The following is a 25,027-nucleotide window of genomic DNA, read 5'->3' on the forward strand; positions in this document are numbered from 1 at the left end:
TGTCCTGTACCACCTGGAATAGTGCCAGAACACAGGAGGAGTGCAGAGGAGTGCAGAACACCGTGTGAGTGAATGTAGCGTGAGGGTCGGGCGCTTAGCAGGGACAGAATGGAGAGGTCAGGATGAAGCAGAAAACCCAGGCTGCTAAGGCAGAGCCAGGGGGAGTACTGGTGGCAGTGGGGAAGGCGAGAGCCCACATAAGCTGCAATTAGTGAAGGGAGGGTTCAGTAGCCCTGCCGTGATGATGACCACCGTACCCCACAGGCTCCCTAGAGAGAAACTGCCATGACCACCCCTCCCATCCCTCCTCTACACGCACACGCATGTGTGCACACACACCACACTTCTCTGAGAGCCATTTCCCTTTTAAGGTGGACAGAGATGACCTACCCAGGTTATAACTAAAAGCATCTGACCAGTGCACAGAGGTCTTCACTCGGAACATCCCTACACCCCACCCTCCCACCGCCTCCACCCTCTGCCCCTCAGGCCTAATGCTTGCCAACTGTTCTGTCCTCCGCCCCCCCCCCCCATCACTCCCCCCAGCCATCCAGCTGGCCCTGAGCGGTGGGAGCAGCATCCAGTCTGGAAGCCCTGGGTGGCCTGGACCCCTCCTCTGGCTTGCAGGCTATTTTTGCATTTCCTTTTGTGTGCTCTCAGCCAGGAGGGGCCCTAGGGGGAGAACTGAGGACCACAGTGGGATTTGGCTGGCTGTAGGGGAAGAAGGGAAAGGCCACCTGCCCAGAGCCTGGTGGTCCTCGCCCTTGTCCCCACACACTCTCCCTACAGGCCTGGGAGCTGCTGTCCTGGCCTCCTGGGAGCCACACCTTGCAGCTCCGAGGGCCTCTGTCCTCTGCATGGGCTTCGTCGGGGATTCTACCATTTCTCCTGGTGTCTGCCATAGGGGCCCTGGACACTTTCCTTTCCATCTAGGGAACATCTCACTGCAATGCTGTCTCTTCCCTTGTCACTTTTCAAGAGGTAGGGAGTGTTCTTGAACAAAGCAATATGCTACAAACATAAAACTAAATGCATGTCCTGGCACCGCCAACGCTAACCTGCCTGCTCCCCACAAAGAAGGTCAAAGGGCGGCAGATGGCAGTTTTGTTACCCCGTTTCCCTCAGCAGACATTTGTGAGCAGCTAGTGGGCAGGAGCCCCAGGACAGCTGCCCGGAGGCTCAGCAGGGCCATCCTGGGGGCCAGGATCCATGCCCCTGTGGCTCCCATGTCCCAGAGCTCAGGGGTAAAGGCCCCCAAGATAGGGCTGCACTGGCAATCTTGTAAATTTGGAGTGTTTTCCACTGGCATCCTCCAAATTTCTTTCTGGAGCCCTCTTTTAATATGAAAGTAAAATGGGGCACCTGGGTAGCTCAGTCGGTTGAGTGTTCAACTTCAGCTCAGGTCATGATCTCGTGGTTCATGGGTTCAAGCCCCACGTTGGGCTCTGTGCTGACAGCTCAGAGCCTGGAGGCTGTTTCGTGGATTCTGTGTCTCCCTCTCTCTCTGCCCCTTCCCCGCTCGTTCTCTCTCTCTCTCTCTCAAAAAATAAATAAAACATTTAAAAAATAATAATATAAAAGTAGAGTTCATGTCCATTTTATATCTAATATTTTCACTAAAGAGGGGGATCAAACTATAATGACAGTTCCATACTCGTGATGCCTCTGGTCGCGTGGGGACTTCAGACTGGCCCTGTCGAGCTCCCTGTCCTTCACTCTCCCCTCTTCTCTAAGCCTCACACCCTTAAGCTCTCCTTCTCCCAGTGCCCTTTCCCTTGGTGTCCCTCCACCGTCCTCCCCGCCCACCACCTCTTCTCCACCTTAAACTCACGGCACTCTTTTCTTCTTTTCACACTGAACTTCCTGAAATAATATTCCACACTCCTGGCCTCTCTTCTCCCACTTATTCCTTAACCCCAGGGCAACCATTTTCCACCCTGTGGAAACGCTTTGGACTTTCCTCTCAAAGATCGCTGAATATCAAAGGGATAAATCCCTGAGTCCTCATCTCTTTCTGTATTTAGCACTGCTGCTGTTCAGGGAGCCTTCTCTGCAATCTGTGTTTCTTCAACGCGGCTCCAGCTTCTGTTTCTCTCTGCCTCATCCTTGCTTCTGGCCTTGCAGGATTCTTCATCTCGGTATCCACACTGACTTTCTCTACCACTCTCAGTGACTTCATTGAGCCCATGGCTTCAATAATCAATTAAATATATATAGCGAAACCCCCAAATCTGTAGTTCTGGCATAAGCCCTTCTCCTGAGCTCTAGATTCAGCCAGTCAGCAGTCTGAAGACGCCTGGATATCCCTCAGACACCTCATCTGCACGGGACTGAGACCAGAACTTGCATCTTCTCCAGGACTCCCGGCTGCCTAACGTCCAAGTCTCTGGGAGGCAGCCTGACCTCCTCCTTCAGTTTAACCAAAGGACTACAGGCTTTAGGTCAGACAGCTTACCATTTACATTACATGCTTTGGGATCTTGGGCAAGTTGCTTCATCCCTGTAAACCTCATTTCTCCTATCTATAAAACGGGGGTAGTAACTATCTACTTCAGTGAGTTAGATGCATAAAATAATGCATGTAAAGTGCTCAACACACTGTTAGCATATAGCAAGTGCTTGATATATGTTAGCCACCAAGAACTATGATAATAAATGCCTCTTAAATTTGTATTCAGTTACCCAAGCTAGGAACTGGAAGTCATCCTGAACTCTTCTCATTTTTCCTTCAATTCTACCCAAAAAGTCATTGAGAATAGTCAGTTCTACCTGTTGAGGGTTTAGTTCATGCCCTTACCTATCCCTCACCTGGAATGCACCACAGAAGCCCAACTGGTAGCTCGCTGACTCCAATGTCACCCCCCCACTTCCACTTGGGTACTTCCCAAACTGTCACACACATCTGAATCCATGGGGGTGGATCATGTTGAAATGAAGGTTCAGAAGGGACCAGAGGAATGGAGGGACGGAGAGTCTGCATTTCCAGCAAATCCCAGGATCCCAAGACTCTGGTCCAGACCACACTTTGAGTAGCAAAACTCTACTCTTTCTCCAATTCTCTTTCTAAAAAAACAGATGTGGGGCGCCTGGGTGGCTCAGTTGGTTAAGTGTCTGACCTTTGACTTTGGCTCAGGTCACGATCTTGCAGTTTGTGAGGTTGAGCCCCACGTTGGGCTCTGCACTGACAGCATGCAGTCTGCTTGGGATTCTCTCTCTCCTCTCTCTCTGCCCCTCCCCTGCGCATGTGTGCTCCCCCTCTCTCAAGATAAACTTAAAAAAAAAAATAAATAAATAAAACCAGATGTGATCATATCAATCCCCTGCCTGGAATCTTTGATCAACTTCTCAATTTCACCTGAACTGCCCCTTCAGGGTTGCCTTCTTCTGTTCTGTCTTGCACAGCATATGCCCTGGCCACACACAAGCTCCTCAAAATGCCATGTATTTCCATCACTTTGCACCTTTGGACATGCTGCTTTCTCTGGGAGGAATGCCTCTCCTTATTTCCCTGCCTTTTGGAAGCCCGTTCCTTTTTCCAAGACTCAGCATATGTGTCAACTCTTCTAGGAAGCCTTATTCAACCTGCATGGCAAACTCAATCATGCTTTCTGCTGTGTCTCCTTTGTTTACATCACTATAATCTCATGTATCCCCTCTCATTATAGCTACTGTCTACACAGCTGTGTTCCTAGTTAAGATTTTAAGCCCCTTGTCTAATTTGTCTTTGTGTCCCTAGAACCTGGCACTGAGTAGACAGTGCAAGAGAAGGAGGGAGGTGGGTGCAGGGGGAAGCTGAAACTTCAGGCCCATCGGAACTCCTGCCTTCCAGGTCTTTGCTCCTGATTAACACACTATTACCCCCTGGTGGCAGTGTACCAAAACTGCTGGTTCAATGTGTTTTGAAGGTCAAAGGTACTTCTAAAGGATGGATCAGCATCACAACCCTGGAAATCAAGATCCCCAAAGACTCTGCCAACCATCATTGATGTCTTTCAGTTCTCAGTACCCCTCTCAGTACAGGTTTCTACAGGCACAAGGTAAGTCACACAAACTTACTTCAAGCCAGTGATAAAGCAGAAGATAGCCTACCCTCTGGTTTCTCTCCCACTGCTGTGAGTTCAGACTCCTGGCTCGGCTCACTGGTTCCATACACGTTGACTGCACGCACACGGAACTTATACTCTCGGTCTGGCAGCAGGTCCTGGACGTTAAAAGAGGTGCTGCGGCATGTGGCTAGTTCCTTCCACGTTTTGTCCACTGAGTCCCAGATTTCGACGCTGTAGGACTGCACGGCACTGCCCCCATCATATGAGGAGCCATACCAGGACAGGGTCAACGAGGAGCTCCGGATGTCAGAGGCGCACGGTGTGCCGGCCGGGGGGTCTGGCTTATCTGGGGACAGAGAGGCACAACATCACACAAGCCTTCAGGATTACGGGGGGGGGGGGGGGGTGGAGAAGAATTGCACAGAAAGAACATTCCTGAATTAGCTTTGTCTTGGGGGAGAAGCCCGTAGATCCCCAGCTGCCAGCCCTGGTCCTGGCTTTCCTGACCTCATCTACACAGTCACACCTATGTAAAAACACACCTACACGAAAAGCCACACAAAAACCTACTTGCTGGAAAAATAACCCTCCTTTTTTGGCTAGTTTTCCAGTCTACAAGTCATGATTTCCTGTACTCTGCCTCAGTCATAAACATATTTCTTTGAGTAAACAGATCTAGGAAGCTGCCCAGAAGGCGTGGACTGCTTCCCATCAAAAATATGTTTTGAGAGAAAATTCAGAGTGTGTGTGTGTCTCCGTCAGGCCCTAGGCCAGTGGCCTGCGACATAACTAGGGTCAGTCTCCACTTTCTCTGGGACTTGGGAAACATCTGCCCCCCTGACAGGCAGTATAGCACAGTGAGCTCTGAAGTCAGACGGATCTGGGTTTGACCACAGCCCTGTCTACATTCACTACTTGCTCAGTTCTCTGTGCCTCAGTTTCCTTATCTGTAAGCAACGTAGATAATAATAGCACTTGGATCACAAGGTTGTTGTGAGGAGTTCCTGGAAAAGTGGCTGGCTTGAAGAGCCATCACTATCATTATTGTAGGAGTTTATTTCTAATTTTATAATCCATAAAAAGTTACTCGCACCCTACCTCTTGTATCCTCATAGGGCTAGTATAAAATGAGGTAAAGAATTTCAAAACCAAACCGCAGTAGCAAATCACAACCATCCCTGACTGCGGGCTGGGAAAAGAGCAGAGGACACAAGCTAGCAGCAGCCCCTTTGGCTGGCTGCCTTCCCATTCAGACCAGTAATGCTGCCAGCTTCAAGGCAAATCACGGTAGCCAATATTTTGATGGGGTTCTTGAGTTTTGCTGATCTTGTCAGTTGCTCATCTGAACAAAATTCTATTTTCCAGATTTAGTTTTTACAGGTGGTTGATTTAGCTACAGATAGGAGTATTCAGTAAACTCCACCCCCCACCTCGCTCAAGGCAGCTTGAGGTGTAGAGTTCCCCAAACTAGCAATTAAAACCATGCTTGTCATGCTATGTGATTTTACAAGCTATGTGAACTCAAGCGGATTCCTTAACTTCCAAGTTTCCAAACTCCTAGTTGGTCTTTTTTATTTGGAAGATGGTGCTAATATGTATCTACCTTTTAGGGGTTTTGTAAACAGCAAGCAAGCAAACCCAGGTAAAGTCCTTGACTCCTACTCTCCCTCCCTTCAGCAAGGCAGGAAGGCCAAAGAGAATTTCTGCAAATGACTCTATGCATACAGCGAAGAAAAAAACCTGTTGACGTGTGTATGTGTGTGTGTGTACATGTACATTCTCACCTCCCCCCCCCCCCCAGGCCCCACAGCTTCCATGGCCTGGAAGCCATTCACTGCCTTGCAACCCCAGCCTGGACCTCGCCTGGAAGGACTCGGATTGTGACAGGGCTACTTTCCACCGTTGGCAGTCCCTCTGGAGGCCTCCTGTGATGGAGCCGCTTTCACTGGTTGTTTAAAGTGTTCTCTTAGAAAAACCATTTGTTCTGAAAGATGTATTGGCCTTTTTAGAAATATTTCTGGTGTTGGCTAAGATGTTTATTACTTTAAACTCTTGTAGAGGCAAGTGGTTCAAGTCCTCTCAAGACCCAGTGAAGGAAGTAAAAAAGCCCAAAGAGGGATGAAAGACAGACTCACTGCTTCCCCCAAAGAAACCTGCCTGGAAAACATCTGATTGGACACGTTTCGAGTCATGTAGGTTTATACAACAAATGCAGACACACTCCACTGACTGATTTTTCTCCCTTCTGCTTTGGTTAAGGAAAGAAAATGCTGAGAAATGGGTATTGCAGAAGAGGTACTATTTGTACCCTACCCTGTTCCAGATGTTTCTTGGCTGAAAGGATGAGAAAAATGGACAAATGATATACATTCACCTCCTGCAGCACAAGAGAAGATGTGAAATTGGTGGGGGGAGCTTTAATTCCGAGTGAAACTTCAATGCCTTCAAGGAATCTGATTCCAAATTGAGGGGTTCAGAAAAGACTCACAAGTCTGAAGTGGTCAGAGAATGGAAGCGCCCACCCTCACCCCTGCCCTTAGGGCCATGGGCTGTGCCTGATGCCCTCTGTTCTTTCCAACTGACAGCCTCACACAGAGGCTGGACTAGCCAGGGAGGAAAACGCTTGGGACAAGAGAGACGTCCTCAGAACAGAATGCCTGTGAGCCTCCCTTCCACACTAAGCACATAGACGCACTCGGGTTGGGAGGGGGACCCTGGGCATGGCCTGGTAAAGACAAGGCGGGCTCAGTGTCTAGAACCCTAAGCTCTACGCCGCCTTGGAATTCTCCCATGGCTCCCTGGAGACTTGACTAACAGAATGGGAAATGCTGAGTCTAAGGGAAGAGTCTCAGATGGCACCAGCTTCAGGATTTTCTGTTCAGTCCTGGGAAAATAGAGGATCTCCTCTCCACTACTTCTCAAGGGAGCAGGTGCCCTGGCAGTCTCTGTGCACCTGTGTGTCTGAAGGTGCTCTGTGGTCTAACCCCACCTGGACCTCCCTTCACTGCACCTCAGCAGCTGCCTGCAGCTTATAGACAAAGGCAGGGGATATGACCCCTCGGAGGCATCGACCTGGATCATCCAGCCCTTGAAGGCCAAGGTACTTTGCTTACCCAGAATACCCAGCTAGCTGGTGGCAGAGCCAAAAGGAGACTCCAAAAAAATCTCCAGACCCTTGTTCCAGGGGCCTGTTATTCTACAGGCCATCAGGCAGCATATGATCAAGAAGCATCTTGCTTAAACCCATGCCAAGCATTACAAAGGGAAATCTCCTGTCTTTAAAAACCTTGCAAGTTCCAAGCTCTGGTAGTTTTGGGGGATTACCGGGTATTTGGAGACTCTCTCTACTTTGTTTTTCTCCTTTAAAGATAGGCGAAGTGATGTTTTTCTCAGGCCGGACAAGTTACAGGAAGGAATGCATCTGGGTAAGGCTCTCTCGGGGGCCCCTCTCTCACCCCCCTGAGGTAGAGCTGGAGGGGCAGATGTCTGCACAGTCCCTCCCAGCTCCACACACTCCGGTGCTGCCTTTTAAAATATAAACCTTTCAATTAGTTAAACATCACTCATTGAAACTACCTGAGGGTAAGGCTACTTTTTATTATCATTTTAAAAATAGGAGTCATGGGGCGCCTGGGTGGCTCAGACGGTTAAGCATCCAACTTCGGCTCAGGTCATGATCTCGTAGTTTGTGAGTTCGAGCCCAGCGTTGAGCTCTGTGCTGACAGCTCAGAGCCTGGAGCCTGCTTCGGATTCTGTGTCTCCCTCTCTCTCTGTCTCTTCCCCCCCGCCCACTCTCTCAAAAATAAATAAACATTGAAAAAAAATTTTTTTAAAAAAGGAGTCATAGACTATATGAAAAGAAAATGGCATTTTAAGGGACCTGCAGAAGTTTACTGCTAACAAGTAGCAGTTGTGTTCAATAGGCCTGATTTAGCTGGCCTGCAAATGGATGCCTCCAAAGTGCTTGAAACTGCGCTGAGTAGGCTGAATGATTCCTGTTTCATCTCATTTATATTTGACATCTACTTAATAAGCCCTGATCAGATAATACACAGATGTCCCTAGAGACACGCAGGTAAATCTGGGCCTAATCCAGGTTTACTTTGACTAATTCTAAATCCATGAGCTCTGAATGAATGCTGCTTTGCTGGATCCATCAATGCGAGTGCTCCTTTTATTGGGCAATTCTATTCTTAGCTCTGAGAGGGGGAGGCAGACAGAAAGCCCGTTCCCCTCCATTCCATTCCCCTCCCAGGACGGCATTTAACTTGCTGCTCCTGCCAGCTGGCGGGCAGCCACGCCAACGGCCCTGTCAGCACTGGCCGGCCCGGGAGAATGAGAAACGAAACCATAAAAGGCCAGAACTGCAGCTGCGTGGTGGTGCTGGGGGGAAGGGAGCGTGTGGCACTGCAGAGCCAGCCAGAGTGGGGGCAGGGGCACTGGTCACGGAAAAGCAGTTCAAAGGAGCTGACCCCCAGGTTCCCCAGATAAGAGGAAAACTGGAAACCAATGCTTGCTGACAGCTGGGGCGTGGGGCCACATCAATACTGCGGGTACAGGTCTAAAAGGATAAGCAAAGTGGATCATTAGCATCAGTCCCCCAAGCCCCCAAAGGTTCTTGACTCCTGGGGGAAAATTCCTGAAACAAATATCTGGTGTCACTGAAGACAAAGAGTGAGAAAAAGGTGTGTCCTGTCATTTATGGCTAAGAAACCTGTTCCCTGTCCCTTTAGTACACTTGGCCTTCCCAGATTTAAAACTCCTGATCTAGGTGCACCCGGGTGGCTCTGTCAGTGGAGTAACAGTTCAGGTCACGCTCTCATGGTTTGTGGGTTCAAGCCCCACATCAGGGATGCTAGGGATCCTCTGCCCAACCCCCGCGAACCTCCCCTACTCACGCTCTCTCTCAACAACAAATGAACATTAAAAAAAAAAAAATCCTGATCTAAAGAAGCAAAAAAAAAAAAAAGAAAGAAAGAAAGAAAGAGAAAAAGAGGATCAGATCAGAAACTGTCAGGCCAAAGTCCTTCACACGCATGGTATCTGAAAGCCCACAAACGCACAGGGACACAGCCTGCTACCCACCTGCCCACTCCTTCATTTGCTGTTGCTTCATTGTCCTGAGCACCTGCCATGTCAGGGGTCAAGTTGCTGAGCACAACCCACAATGTAAGACCAGTTAGGAAGGTATTTTGATATTTCAGGAAGTTCACCAGGACATGAAAAACAGTGATTGGGATGGAAAGGAAAAAGTGAACTTGAAAATCAGTCTGGAGACAGACTCAACTCCATACTGGGATGCAGAAGGTGAGAAAAATGAGTGGATTTAGGATTGGGAAGTCAGTGACCTCAGAAGGGTGGTCCCAGAAGATTAATGGGGGTGAAGGGAGGCTGCAGGGAGGCGAAGAAGCAGAATCAGAGCAGAGACTGGCCCCTTTCAGAGGGCGAGGCTGTAAACAGAGCAAGAGAGAGATGGTAGGGTGGCCAGAGCGAGCCAGGATATTGCAGTGTTTGGCTGGGATGAGAGAGCCCTGGCAACATTTACAGAAGTAGAGGAGAAGGTGAAGACAAGAAAGAAGGGGGCACAGATATGGAGACACCCGTAGGCGTGGGGCACGAAGTAATATAAGATCATGCCTGATGCCTCCTGTTTCTCAGAGCAGCTGGAGGCGGGGCCCCACAGGGTGACAAGCTATCACAGAGAGTGGGGGAGGACACTGAGCCTACTGACGCCTCCACCTGGACCCCAGCCGAGTCCAGCACTGAGTCTGCGGGTTGTGATCTTCCCGAAGTGCCCCCAAATCAGGTGCAGGAGCAGTACAGTGGAAGGCAACAGTGATTGAGGCTGAGGATCTGCAAGGAGACTGAGTAGCTGGGGAGCAGGAAGGCAGTGGACCAGAGGAGAGGGAGCAAGGGTGCTAGAGGTGGGTCTGGAGCAGAGTGGCTCAAGGTTTGCAAAGGCTAGAGAGGGAGAAGCCAGGAGGAGATTCGTGGCAACAGGAAAATGCTGCAGCGTGTGTGTGTGGGTCTGGGCTTCCCCAGGAGTAGGAAGCACAGCAAGTGTGTGAGAGCAGGAACAGGGAACGTGGGAGCATGGGAGGCTGTGGGCAGGGTGCCGAAGGAGCAGGTCCTGGGGAGGTGAGGCCCTGAGGCCCACCATCCTGCTGGGGGCCTCTGTCTTTCCTGTCCTCTGACCTCCAGGCCACCCTGTCCCCAGACTCACCCACAACAGTGAGGTTGACCTGGGCCTGTCTGCTGCCCAGCTTGTTCTCCACCAGCAGAGTGTAGCAGCCACAGTGTTCCTGGCGTGCAGCCAGGATGGTGAGCCTGCTGCCATTCTCGCTGTTCTCCACCTTGATGTGCTCGCTCTCCTGGATCTGGGGGCAGAGAGTGGGGCAGGCGCTAGAGACTTGGGCCAAGAAAGGAAGAGGGCTCTGACCTCCACTCCCTACCACTAGAGAATGTCACTGGACAAGCAGTATGGGGCTCTGTCTCATCTGAACTCTCGGCTTCCCCTTAAGGCCCCTCCTCTCCTGCATCCAAAGCCAAGTGTCCCTGAGGTGGTTCAGATCTGGGGTGAGCAGGGAGGGTGCCGAGCAGGGTCTGGCAGACCAACCATGTCTGTGCTTCCTGCTCCAGACCAGAGTTAAGGAGTGTCCTGTATCACCACGGCTTTGGGAGGGATGGCAGGAAAACACATCTGAGCAAAGTTACCTACAAAGACCACCTTTGTGGTCTGACAGAAGGTTCTGACCTCTTCTGTCCTGTCTAATACTGTAGCCACTAGCCACATGTGGATACTTAAATTTTAATTAAGTGGAAACAGCCCAAATGTCCATCAAATGATGAACAGATAAACAAAATGTGGCATATCCAGACAATAGAATATTATTCAGCCATAAAAAGAATGAAGTACTGATTTATACTTTAATGTGGATAAGCCCAGAAAACATTATGCTAAGTAAAAAAAAAAGCCAGATACAAAAGAATATATACTGTATGATCCCACTGATATGAAATGCCCAGAAAAGGCAAATCCATAGAGACAGAAAGTAAGTTAGTGGTCGCCAGGACCTAGGGGAAAGGGAGGAATGACTGCTAATGGGTCCAGGGTTTCTTTTGAGGGTGATGGAAATGTTCCAGAATTAGATCATTGTTATGGTTGCACAACTTGTGAATATACTGAAAACCACTGAACTGGATACTTCAAAAGGGCGAATTTTATGCCGTATGAATTTTATGGCTATTGTTATAAAGAAAGCTGTTATCATAATTTTTAATTAATTACAATTTAAAATTCAGTTCCTCAGTTGTACTAGTCACACTTCAAGTGCTCAACAGCCACATATAGTGGTGGCTACCATATTGGACAATGGAAATAGAACATATCCATCACTATAGAAAGTTCTTTTGGACAGAATGGGGACCTGGCCAAATGTCTCTGAAAAGGGAGGGATTCCATCTTACTTCAGATGACGCTAGCCCAGATATAGCAGAGAGCCAGCATCCTTTGGGATGATGCTTCATCTTTTCACACCAACCCTCCATTCCTTCCTGGTTAACTAGCCTCCCACCTCTGGGCCTTAGGACAGTCTGAGTGGTTTGGAAATAGAGCACCAGAGAACTCAAAAGAAACCTTCACATCTTCTCCAAATTTCCCGATTCAGTGCCAGCCACGTTTTGGGGCCTCTGCTGATGATATACATGGGCACACACTACCAATACGGGCTCAGTGGAACAGGTGGGTTCCCCATCTCCCTATAAAAGCTGGTTGTTCAGAAATTCAAACATTTTTTTCATAGGACCATTCTTTTAAATGGTATATTTCTGGACCAGTAAGCCAAAGTTCTATTTAATGTACAATTTATCTATCCAAATACTCAGATTCACTGTTATCTATTCAGCACATGGTAAGTTTAAGCTGTTGCCACTGATAGGGTTCAGTGGGCTGGCACAGAATCACAGAAATCTACAGAGTCTGAGAGGTCCTTTTGGTCACTGGTTCAATTTTCCTGACTCTGAGTAGAATTCTGGACTAAAATATCAAAATCAGATGGGGGGCATGGGTGGTTTCTATTTTTTCCTTCATACTTTTCTCTATACACAAACTATCAGTAAAGCAAGTATTAATGGCAGACTCATAAGAAATGATCATTAAGAACTCAGATTGGTGGGTGGTGACAGGTGGGGGAGGGGACCCTCCCATTTCTAAGGCCCTAACCGATCAAGAGCCATGCGGCCTCTGTTAGACGGCATTTTTCATCCCTTCCCACCCAGGGGTTGGGAGGGCTGTTCCCCTCCATCACTGACCTGCTTTCGGAACTTCATCCAAGTACAGGTGATGGGCTGGGTGCCTGCCACTTTACCAAACAGCTCCACAGACTCTCCCGCGCGCACCTTTTGGTCTTCGGGAAACTGGATGATCTGAGGAGGCATGGCTGGGAGGGGACAAGTGACAAAGTGAGCAATGAAGAGGGAGCTTCAGACAGACTGACCTCACTCAGTGCTGCTGTCCACGCTGGTCTGTTCCTCTCATCTTCCAGAGCCTTCAGGGCAACACTGAGGACAGTGGCCGCTGCTCCAGAATGTCTGCGCTGATGGACCCTGCTAGCTCTCTTCATTTCTTCATTTTGATTCTTCAGAAGTGGCCCACACAATTTACATGGCATAATTCTCCATCTGTCAATTGCTCTGGAATTTGCATCTTACCCTAAATGTTTGAATCTACCTCCTAACTCCTTTATTAATTAAGCAGCACCTTGCTTTCTAATCATCAGGTTACCCTGGCTGACAGGTTCAATATGGTTCATGTCCTCAAATATCTTTCACTGGGAAACAGACAAGGGCTCTATGTGACAAGGACATACAGAACAGAGTATTAAGATAGCGTAAAGTGGATCACCGCCTTAAGGGCAGTGTGGGGGGCAGAGAGCGAGGCAGAATTTCACAGAAGGGATGGGAAAGTCTCTAGTACTGCATGATGCCACATGATGTCCCTACAGCGAGGGACACTATAAGGGGAGTAGGAAAAAAGACAAGTAGTGGAAAAGGGTAGGGGACGAGGCTGTGCAGAGGCTCTTGGGGAAAATTTGGCGTGAATAACATAGAGCTTGAATCAAGGAGGGCCGTGGTCTTTTGGGATCTCATACCAGTGGTCAATCTAGCAGGACAAAAGAAAAACCCCTCATGGCAGAGGACTCTTGCCCCCCAATGCTGCTGGTGACCAATTACCTGCCTTCGGAGGTGTCTTGGGGGCAGGTTTCTTTTTCACAGTTGCATCACCTGAAACAAAGAAGTTCACAGGTTATTTTGTTAATCCTGGCTTTTCACAAAGCTCCTAAATCCTAGGAGCCTTGTCCACTGGTCCTCTGCCAGACAGAGCTCTCACCTGAGTGTGGTTTTCAGGATATCTTGCACTCCTACACAGATGACCTTGTGACTGAATGAATATCAGTTCTCAGGGGGCCTCTGGAGGGTCTCTGAAGCCTCCATTGAGATAAAAACTAAAAAACGCTTGATTCTCCATTGTCCATTTCAACAATGATAACCCCACACTCACTAACTATTCTCTTACCCTAATATCAGGAAACTCAGAAAGGAAATTATGTCAGATAAACCACCTAAAATCAGCCTTTGGTGTGGATCCAAGGGTCTCAGGCTTCCTTTGGATCACAGACTTGGACTAGTGGCTTTCATTTTTTTTTTTTTTAATGTTTGTTGAATGGATCCATGAATGAATGAACAAATGAATGAACCAACCAACAGTCTCTTCCATTCCTACCCTATTCCTTCCACTTTCTCCAAATAATTCAAAAAAGAAAAATGACGCAAACAGACCAATTTCACAGCAAAAACTTACTCATTTGGCTAAATAACAATATGATGAATATGCAAAAATATCCTCAGCTATCTTCATGGCTTATTTTCATCTTTTTTGAAGTCTTTAATCAAAACCTATCTATCCAGGTGGAATGAAAATCTATGCACACACAAATATCTGCATGTGAATGTTTACAGTGGCTTTATTTGTAATTGCCAAAAGCTAGAATTTATCCACTTGCTCCTCAACTGTAGAACGGATGAACTTTGGTATATTCATACAATGAAATGCTACTTATCAATAAAAAAGGAACAAACAACTGATACACAGATGAGTCTCAATGATTCGTCTTTCTCTTTCACTAAGAGAAGCCAGACTCAAAAGGCTACGAATATATAATTCTATTTATATGCCTTGTTCTAGACAAGGCAAAACTATAGAGACAGAGAACAGATCAGTAGTGGTGGGTGGGGGCAGGGGTTGACCATTAAGGGGCACAAAGACATGTTATAAGGTGGTGGAACCATATCCTGATTATGGCAATAGTTATATGACTATGTGCGTTTGTTAAGATTCACAGAACTGTGCACTAGAAAGGGTGAATTTTACTGTATAGAAATTGTACCTTAATACAAAAATGGGAGTCACTTAACCAATGAGATCTTCCCTAACCACTCTATACCAAATACCAACCCCCTGTCCTCAGCACTCATCACCATTACCCCACTTTATTATCCCCCGCCGCCGACCCATGGCACTGAACAACCATAAAACAAACCATTTACTTGTTTATTTATTGTCTCCCTTCCTCTATCCATTAAGTATAAGGATTGTGAAGGCAGGGATTTTTTCTTTTTTGTTCACTGCTGTATACCCAATGTGCCTGGAACATAGTAGGCACTTGGTAACTATTTATTGAGTGAATGAGTGGAGGTAATGTTAGTAATGTTAGCAATCACTCCTCCACAAAGCTTCACCTTTGCAAAGTTACAGAGAAGAAGCAATATGTCCTGGCTTGGGCACTGCTGTCTGCCCATAGGCAAATTATATAACGGTGTGGATTATCAGCTGTGCCTCTGTAAAATGGGGAGAGGGCTGCTCCCTGAGAAGCTGAGAACTGCACAAGGACTGTGTAAGCAGGTGATCTCAGATCACAGAGCTGATGGCTACTCGTTATGAGGTTAAGCCCAGGGTGAGGCCTGCTTCCACCAAATTCACCCTGGCTTGTCACCATTATTGATTCATCTGTCCATCTCAAGAAACTTATTGAGGGCCTGCTATTTGCCAGGCAAAGGCCAGTCAGTACACACTACTAACGTGTGTACCAAGAAGAAAATCAAACAAATGTAAGAAATCAGAGCTTGTCTTCAAGGGTTTAAATGTCAAGGCATGTGATCCACAGGAAAGCCTTTTTTTTTTTTTTCCCCATCATAAAGGACATTGATGGGACAACTGGCAGAATTTACGTAAGTTCAATAAATTAGATGATAGTATTATATCAGTGTTAATTTCATGTTTGATGATCAAGCTGTGGTGAGACTGTCCTTGTGGTTTTTTATTAAAATAATGTTTATTTTATTTATTTTTGAGAGAGAAAGAGAGAGAGGGAGAGACAAGCAGGAGAGGGGCAGAGACAGAGGGAGAGAGAGAATCCCAAGCAGGCTCCATGCTTCCAGTGCAGAGCTTAATGCAGGCCTAATCCCACGACCATGAGATCATGACCTGAGCTGAAATTAAGAGTTAGACACTCAACTGATGGAGCCACCCACGCACCCTGAGACTGTCCTTGTTTTTAGGAAATATACACTGAAGTATTTGGATATAGAAGATATAGAAGATATCCTAGATACAATTTACTTTCAAACTACTCATAAAAATTATATATACACAGGTGTACATATGTGTATATGTGTGTGTGGAGAGGTAGGGGGGAGAGAGGGAAAAAGCGAGGGAGAGAAAATATAACACAAAGCAATCATAGTAAAATGTTAATATTTGAGGAATCAGAGTGAACGGTTTACAAGAATTATTTGTACTATTTTTGTAACTTTTCTTTAAGTCAGAAATTACTTCAAAATAAAAGTTAAATAGAAAGTTTTTTTAAAAAAGTTTTACCCAGGGGGCACCTAACTGGCTCAGTCCATAGAGCATGCAACTCTTGATCTAGGAGTGGTGAGTTAAGCCCCACACTGGGAGTATAGCCTACTTAAAAAAAAAGAAAAAAAGTTTTATCCTTCCAACATGATGCAGTTGCTCAAATGAAGGAGTGCACTGTGGGCTGAGGAGATGGTTAGGAAGCACTCAGTGGTGGGACACAGAATGGATCTGAGGGCCTGAGAACATCTGAACTGGAGAAAGAAGGGCCCCATGGCTCAGGAACAGAGAGGGGTTCAGAGTTGAGGGTCAGGGTGTTTGGTGGAGGCTGTCCAGAGTGTAAGACTAGGATTAGAGAACAGTGGTGTGGAGGTAGTGTGACAATTTAAAGAAAACAAAAAATTCAGTCACAGCAGTCACGTTTCAAGTGCTCGACAGCCACACGTGGTTCGTGGCTACCATATTGCGCAGACACGGAATATCACTGTCATCACGGTGCTGGTCTAGAATCCCAAGTTTGAGAGTTAGGTCTTTGTCCTGACTGAACAGGAAGTCCTCACACAAACGGCAGTTGGGTTGGGCTCAGGGACCCCTGGAGGTCTCTCCACCTCCTGGGGGACAAGGCTATCCAATTAGGAAGCTACTGCCATCCTTTGGGAAGGAAATGGTCAAGGTCCAGCCTTGGTAAAGGCAGTCGCAAAGTAAATACAAGTAGGAGACGGAAGAAAGTTAAAACAATTTAGGGGCTGAAAAAGAGGGAGGTACAAAGATTCTTTAGAGATTTCTGGCTTGGATAAATGGGGAAAATTAAAGTGACAGAATACGAAATTTGGAAGGGAAAGATGAGGCATTTGGTTTGGTCCAAGGGAATATGGCAGACGAAAGAATTTAACCCGCTTGTAGGCTAGATGCCCAGGATCAGAATTCTGGAGAGAGGTTGGTGGAGATTGGAAGTGCAAGACTCCAGAATCAAACATGCAATCATAATGGAAACTGTGAGGATGGTTCAGTTCCTTGGGGGCAAGAATGCAGTCAAAGATGAGAAGGGGCCAGGGTCTGATCCCAGGTGATGCCCATGGTGAGGAGCTGGGAATTAGGAGAGGACTATGGACCCCGACAGATGGAAGGACTGTCACTGCAAGCAAGGGTGGAGAAGAATAGGCACTGGGAACTAGACTTCAGGTATGATCAGCACTGAGTGATGGGTAAGGTTTGAGAGGACAGGTGCCATGAGACAGTGGGGTCAGAAGTCACTCCAGAGGAAATTCTCAAGGAAACAGGTAGGGAGTCAGCTAATCTGATAAGAATTCTGGAGTTGAAGGGATAAAGACAAACAGGGTGATGGAAGAGGGAATGTCAATCAAGCAAGGTTTCTTCCCAGGTGAGAGAAGAGTACAGGTTTGAAAGCAGAAGGCTAGGAGTCAGTGGAGAGGGGGAGCCCCAAGATGGAACAGCATGGGAAAGACAAACCTCTTGGAAGTGAGTACCAGATGGGCTATGGAACAGCCATGACAGGTCAAGCCACGAAGCCCCTGCCCCTCTTCATCTAGCGCTGCTGTGAAGGGAGAGGCACAACTGGGAGAGGCCTGCAAGGGAAGATAAGGGCTTCTACGAGAGCCAGTGTCTGACCTCCCATGGAGAACAAAAGCCACCTGTTCAGGGTTGCTTTGTGGAGCTGCCGTTATCCCCCCAAATTTATATGTTGAAATTCGAGCTTCCCAGCACCTCAGAATATGACCATATTTGGAGATAGGGCCTTTAAAGAGGTAATTAAATTACGGTGAAGCCATGGGGCGGGGGTCCTAATTCAACCCGCCTGGTGTCCTTATAAGAAGAGAAAATGTGGACACACAGAAACACCAGGGATACATGCACAGAGACGAGGCCACGTGAGGACAGTGAGAAAGTGCCCATCTGCAAACCAAGGAGAGAGGCCTCAGAAGAAACCAACCTGCCAACATGCTGAACTTGGACTTCCAGCCTCCAGAACTGTGAGACAACATACTTCTGTTGTTTAAGCCACCAAGTCTATGATACTTTGTTGTGCAGCCACAGCAGACTAGAGCAGCTGTGGATGGGCTCTGGAGGCCAGTAAGGAGCTTGACAGCCCCAGGAATGGCTGGCCAAGAGCTAGTAAGGAGGATGGCAGTTAGCATACCATGAAATCTGATGATTCCAATGTCCCACTCTTTACTAACCTTGGCAGCCCTAGTAAACCTAGAAGTAGGGTCCCAACTAGTACCTGTCTTCCTCTGTCACGGTTAAATGGATTGAGGGCCAAAGTTTCATGTTTGTTCTATAAATTTGCATCTTCTGCTCTTTGAATTGGTTAGCATTTAAAGCTGGTTTAGTTCCTGTTAGTAAAGACAATTTTAAATGTTAATGATGTTCAATATCCTATGCTATACATATTTTATACGAGCCTCTGCTGAAATCCATTAACTGTGTTCGGGGCTTAGAAGAATATATTTAATAGGTTGGAAAGCAGAATCCCCTGATCCTAAAGCCTGGTTTCTCACAGTGAGCTGGGCTCAGTGCATGCAGTGTCTAACCCACGATCTCATTGTCCTTTTTCCCCCTGGGTTCCTTCCCCAACCACATACAAGCAGGGCACCTCACATTGTTTCCATGCCATGAAAAAGGAGATAGATTCCCATAAAAGCCAGGTGATTTGTGAGGCTCATAACACCAGGTGGGGCCAAGTTAAACACAGGAACCACGCCTCCTGATGTCCCGTGTGGCTGCCTCTGTAGCAGCTCACTCTCTGTTCCATCCTCATATCCAAGCCCTCAACGCCCTTCTCTGTCCCCCTGCAGGAATGCAGTGGGCACAGGCTCTGGAGCTGGGCTTGGGTTTAAATACTGCCCTGTCGCTCCTTAAGCTGTTGATTTAAAGCATGTTACTTAATGGGGCGCCTGGGTGGCTCAGTGGGTTAGTCATCTGACTTCAGCTCGGGTCATGGTCTCGCAGTTCCATGAGCTTGAGCCCCGTGTTGGGCTATGTGCTGACAGCTCAGAGCCTGGAGCCTGCTTCCGATTCTGTCTCTCTCTCTCTCTCTCTTCTTGCCCCTCTCCCACTTGCACTCTGTCCCTCTCATAAATAAACATTAAAAGAAAAGTAGGTTACTTAGCCTTTTGGAGCTTTCGTTTCCTCATCCAAAAAATGTGAAGGGGATAAGTAAAATTTGTTGTAAAGCATTAAGCTACGTTGTAAAGAAGGTAGAGCACAGGGTGCATGCTCTAATACCAGGCCCTCACCCCAGTCGCCCCTCTTCCCCAGATGGATCCCCAGAGGACTTCTCTGTCCACTCTGTCACCTATTTAGTATGCCACCCTGTATCAGCTGAGCTCTGTACCTACATGATATCTCTCATGCTGCTCCTGGAGTTCCTTCTCCCAGTTCAAGTCCTCAGGTAACCCTCTTGCTGGTCCAGATGCTCAAACTCTCAGCTCTCCTTGGGTTACTAACTAGTTTCCTCTTCTCTGGATTCATCCATCTTACCACCTTGTTGTCTTATACTAATGTCAGCCCTTTGTCTCTCATTCCCTCTCCAACACCTTAAACTTTTGCACCACCCATTGTCAAAGAGGAATATTCTAGAAGGAAAATAAAACCCAACTATATTTGCGAATCCCATGGCAGCTACCAACCACACTGTCAGGCTAGGAGGGCAAAACATCCTCCCGCAGCCTGCCACTTGGTCTGTCTCTCAGGGGAGGAGCTCAGTCCCCTCCCCCAGACAGTCGGCCCCAGGACACACCCCCCTCCTGGCATAGCACTGCTGTCAGGGTACTTTGTTCACTGCTTAGAGTTCCTCTTCTTCTTCTTCCTTTTTAAAGTTTATTTATTTATTTTGAGAGAGACACAGAGAGACAGAGCAAGCAGGGGAGAAGCAGAGACAGTAGGGGACAGAGGATCCCTAGCAGGCTCCCCGTTGGCAGCAGAGACAGCAGAGAGCTCGATGTTGGGCTTGAAACCATGAACTGTGAAATTATGACCTGAGATGAAGTCAGATGCTTAACTGACTGAGCTACCCAGGAGTCTCTACAGTTTCTCTTCTTATCCCTCTCTCTGCCAGCTTTGTTCTACCTGGGGCCCAGACCTCTTTCTCAGCCCATCTATACATCCCACTACCTGACCGTCCCTTCTCCTGGCACATACTGCAAGCCCAGCATGTCTAAAAGTAAATCCAGGATCTTTTCCTCAAACCTGCCGTTTGCCCCTGTTTCTCCCAAGACCCCCTCCCTACCATCCCCAGTCACTAGCATCGGTCAATTCCATTCACTCCATACCTCCTCGGTCTGCCACCTTCCACATCCCCACTGTCACCATTCTAGTCCAAACTACTACCGCTTCAGCCCTGTCCCTGTCCCAATACGGCCATCATTCCAAGGCCATCACTCCACTGTTTAAATGTCTCCAATGGCCACCCACTGCCACTTAACATAAAGTCCAACTCATCTTACAAGGGCATCTGAGATGTGTCCCCAGCTTTTGTCCCATCTTCTTTCTTACTCTTCCCTCTTAGGGAATACTGTCACCCAGGCCCTTGGCGCTCAATGTCAGCCGTTTGCAGAATGGAGTGTGCATTATGAACACCTGGGAAATTTGCTAGAAACATAGTTCCTGGCTGTCCAGGGCATGCTGATGCTGTTGGGCCCTGCGTCACCCTTCAGGAGGGCTGCTCTATCCCCCACACTGAATGCCTTTCCATTTCTGCAGTACCGGCCATTGCTGCTGGCTCTTTGCCGATTCAGGTACCTTCTTCCAGTAGGCCTCACCTCATCCATCACTACTGTCAGCCTGGGTTCCATGCTGCTTGGAGGTGGTTCTTTCTTAGCACTCCTCACAACGCATTACAATGCAGAAACACCTGTCCAACATGCATACCTCACAGTACATTCCCTGGAGACAGGAACAGGGGCCCATTTTTTTCACCTGTTGTACTGCCAGTGCCTAGTGTGGTACTTGACATATGCTTGAAAAGCTATTAAAGGAATGAGTGGAGCCCCTGAGGATCTCTGTTAACCTGGGAGTTTCTAAGAACAGTCCACCTCCCCACTCCACCCCTGGGGCTCTGATGCTGAGAGATAAAGCCCTGGGGCTTGAATCCCTCTGCAACTTCCCATTAAAAGCAGATCCTCTTTGCTCTGTCACCAACTAGATCAAAGCCATTGGGTGCTGCGTCTTCCACTCTAAAGAGGAGACAGGCTGGAAGAGGTGCAGCAGCCCAGTGAAAACATCATGAACAAAGCACTGAACTTGGATGCCTGCTGGGGGAACCTGGGGCAGTGATGGGGAGGCCAGCCTCCCAGCTGTCTGCGCAACCCAGCATTTTGCTTCTGCACCAGGCCTGCCCAAGTCCTGACCTACTCCTGCTGAACCTTCCTGCTGCCCTGAGTGGTGGTGGGGGGAGGGAGCTAGAGGGGAGGAGGTCAGTAGGCACAGGAGTTTCCAGACTGCTCAGTCTGAAAGCACAGGAGTGCCTCTCCCATGAATCAGCAGGGCAGAAGACCTGAGCAAGCTTTTGGGAGATATTTGCCAAGACTAAAGGTAGGCCTCTTAGCGTCAAAAGGGTCTGAGATAATGGAGAGCCAAGGAGAATTAGGGAGGTAGCATGAACAGCCTCGGGTACAGGGAGGTCCCTGGATGTCTGCTTCTCTGGGGACATTTCCCTTTTTAGGTAGTTAACTAAAAATAGACATCAAACCCTTCACAATTCCCAAAATCAGCATTAACTTTCTACCAAAGGCTCCTGAAGGTGACTCAGGCTGGGTGAAGTGTGGAGGAAGCATTCACGCACAGGGCTGTGTCAGAGAAGGGAGGGCGGCTGTGCGGACTTGAGGATGAAAGGTCGAATCCCACCGCCCTGCACTCAGGTAGACTCACGGCTCTGGGTGACTTGACAAGCCCCCAACACTTCCCTGCCCCTTGCACACACCAGGCCCTTCCAGTATGTCTAATAGACAGACCTATGGAGAAATATTGGTCATATTCCCAGAATTAACATCTCTGGGCAAATTTCGTGAACTCATCTCCTCCTATCAAGGGCTGTCACACAAGAAGATTCCAGAGGAGCACTGCTCTCCTTGTTACTGCGAACGCTTATCCCCAAGCCCCTAGGATACAGAATGTGGGGATGGTTGTGAAAGAGGCAGCCTGGCATGGCCAGGATGGCAGTGCCAATGTCCTCTCTGGGGAGGACCCGTCCTCCCACTTAACAGGATCATGGGAGACAACGGAAGAGCTGGGGAAGGAGCTGGAAGCAGCAGCTCAGGGATGGAGGTCACAGGGTCACATGCACGGCAGGGTGGGGGGTGATAATGGGTACTATCACTCCTCATGGACAATATTTTGGTTGAGAGTAACTAGTAGTTGGCACCAGCTTTCAAATTCGTGGAATTCATGGAAGTACCCCAGCTTCTCTTTCAGGGTCCCACATCTTCCAGTGTCAAGTAAGTATTGATGCCAAACCTCCACCTGTCCAGCAATTCCTTCCAGCTCTTTGAATACTACGGTGACTTAACATCCCCCATGACTCCAAGAGAATATTTATTTATTTATTTATTTATTTTTAACGTTTATTTATTTTTGAGACAGAGAGAGACAGAGCATGAACAGGGGAGGAGCAGAGAGAGAGGGAGACACAGAATCTGAAACAGGCTCCAGGCTCTGAGCTGTCAGCACAGAGACCGACGCGGGGCTCGAACTCACGGACCGTGAGATCATGACCTGAGCCGAAGTTGGATGCTTAACCGACCGAGCCACCCAGGCGCCCCTCCAAGAGAATATTTAAAAGAAAGATATGATCCTGAGGGAATCTTCCAGGAAAACTGGATGCTACTTTTGACATCCAAAGATGCTTTCAAGATGATATGACTTTTGGTTTCAGAGAGACACCCATATGGAGGCCCAAGGCAAAGACATCTAAAAGCAAAATCTGGAATGGTCCATCGTGGTGACTGAAGCCAAAGTGACCAATGTCAGGCCAACGCCAGGCAAGGAATACACAGGGGTGTTCTGTCTGCATCGTCCCCAAATCCCACAAGTGCAGTAGAGGCAGGGACCCTTAAAGCATGGGAACTCATGAATCAATGTGAAAAATCACATGCTCATTATGGGCTGGACACTGACATTTCTCAGACAAACAGGCCCTGGTTCCTGTCCTCAAGTTATAAAAGTGACTTCTGCTCATTTACCCGTTTTCAAAACAACATCAGCTCTACAGACTGACAAAGAGGAATCCCTGGCATCGCCTCATCTGTATTTTGTTTTAAGTTTATTTATTTATTTTTGAAAGAGAGACAGAGAGACAGAGAGACAGTGGGAAATAGAAAATCTCAAGCAGGCTCCACATTGTCAGCACAGAGCCCGATGTGGGGCTCCAACTCACGAACTAGGAGATCATGACCCAGAGCCACCCAGGTGCCCCTTTATCTGTATTCTCTAAAACCATTTCTTTTTTTTTTTTTTTTTTTTAAATTTTTTTTTTAACGTTTATTTATTTTTGAGACACACAGAGAGAGAGAGCATGAACAGGGGAGGGTCAGAGAAAGAGGGAGACACAGAATCGGAAACAGGCTCCAGGCTCTGAGCGGTCAGCACAGAGCCCGACGCGGGGCTCGAACTCACGGATCGCGAGATCATGACCTGAGCCGAAGTCGGACGCTTAACCAACTGAGCCACCCAGGCGCCCTAAAACCATTTCTTAAACTCCATCAATGCCTCCCTCACAAAAAATTCCATTCAGATACCCTCCAGCTGGAATCCCCTAGAACTGGACCTTCTGCTTAAAGCCTCCTTCTTATAAGGATGTTTCTGCTGCTGTGCAACCTAAGCCACACTTGCTGTAGTGTCAACCCATCACATATTGGATGATATAAGGGGGAGTTAGCTGACCTCACCTGAACAATGTCAGACACACACACACACACACACACACACACACACACACACACACACACACAAAAGCATTCCATTGAACGAACTGCTATCAGAGATGGAAAAATTCTGGGCTCAGTTGGAGTCCCCATCTGACAGGTCTGGAGACGAACGGCTTTGACCAAGGCCATATGTTCAATGAGAGGCAGAACCAAGACTTTTGTCCCTTGCTTTCCAGCCTAGTGCTTTCTGGCTATGTCTTGTGCTGGAGCACTGCCCCAGAGCCAGGCGCAAGAAATGCGCATCTGGACATCCAACAAGGTGCCGCTGCATCCCCGTGCCTACTCAAATCAGGCGGAGTCTTGGGTGCTTCACCCTGGGCCTGTGCACTTCTTTCTTGCTCTTTCTCCAAAGGTAGGGGATGACCATTCTGAACTGGAGGAGTGGATGAAGTGTTCCAAGAGTGCTGACAGTAAATTCCCATCGAGGGGGGGAAAGGACCATTAAAGGATATCAGGACAATTGACAAAAACTGAATGCAGACCCTGCATTAAATAGTAGTATTGGTTCAATGTTAACTGTCCTGATTTTAGTAACTGCATTGTGGTTATGTTCTTAGGAGATACACAATGACATATTTAGAGGTCAAGGGCATGATGTCTCTAATTTATTCATAAATGGTATCTATATACCTACATGATGCATGGTGAATATATATGAATATATACATAGTGTGCATACATATGTATGAATATCTGATAAATGGTGAATATATCTATATGAATTCATACATAGAGAATGCGAGGACACTGGGAAAAAATGTAAATAATTGGTGGATCTCAGTAATGGGTACATACAAGAGTTCCTTATACTATTCTTGCAACTTTTCTATAAATTTGAAATTATATCAAAATAAAGTTATAAAAAAATGCCTCTTGAGAGGCATGCAGCAAACACCGTGACAGGTCTCAGGACCCAGCTGTCACTCTCCTTGTCCCCCCAGCTCTCAGGGCAGCAGACTCCTGCCCTGCCGTGGCCTGGGGGCAGCACTTGCCCAGGCTTGTGTGGACTGCACGAAGTACAGCTCTGAGACCGGCAAGGCACAGTGCTGCAGCAGGAACATGGATCAGGGTTGTCCTCACAGTTCCAGATCTTACCAGCTGTCAGACCCTGGGCAGGACGATCT

The 25,027-nt window shown here is 47.8% G+C and overlaps 1 protein-coding gene across 6 annotated transcripts in view; it reads right to left on the minus strand.

The window, feature by feature from the left end:
• Nucleotides 1-25,027, minus strand: part of MYLK (myosin light chain kinase) — a 278,784-nt gene that overhangs the window by 38,374 nt on the left and 215,383 nt on the right. For all 6 annotated transcript variants that reach the window (XM_019448606.2, XM_053903446.1, XM_019448604.2 and 3 more), the window contains 4 exons: nucleotides 13,278-13,328; nucleotides 12,357-12,484; nucleotides 10,270-10,423; nucleotides 4,090-4,392 (listed from right to left, as the gene is read on the minus strand). In XM_019448606.2, coding sequence (XP_019304151.2) covers nucleotides 4,090-4,392; nucleotides 10,270-10,423; nucleotides 12,357-12,484; nucleotides 13,278-13,328 — 636 coding nt within the window. The remainder of the gene's footprint in view (nucleotides 1-4,089; nucleotides 4,393-10,269; nucleotides 10,424-12,356; nucleotides 12,485-13,277; nucleotides 13,329-25,027) is intronic.

The sequence above is a fragment of the Panthera pardus genome, unplaced genomic scaffold, assembly GCF_024362965.1.
Source record: "Panthera pardus isolate Hobbes unplaced genomic scaffold, ASM2436296v1 HiC_scaffold_16, whole genome shotgun sequence".
NCBI classification, from domain to species: domain Eukaryota; kingdom Metazoa; phylum Chordata; class Mammalia; order Carnivora; family Felidae; genus Panthera; species Panthera pardus.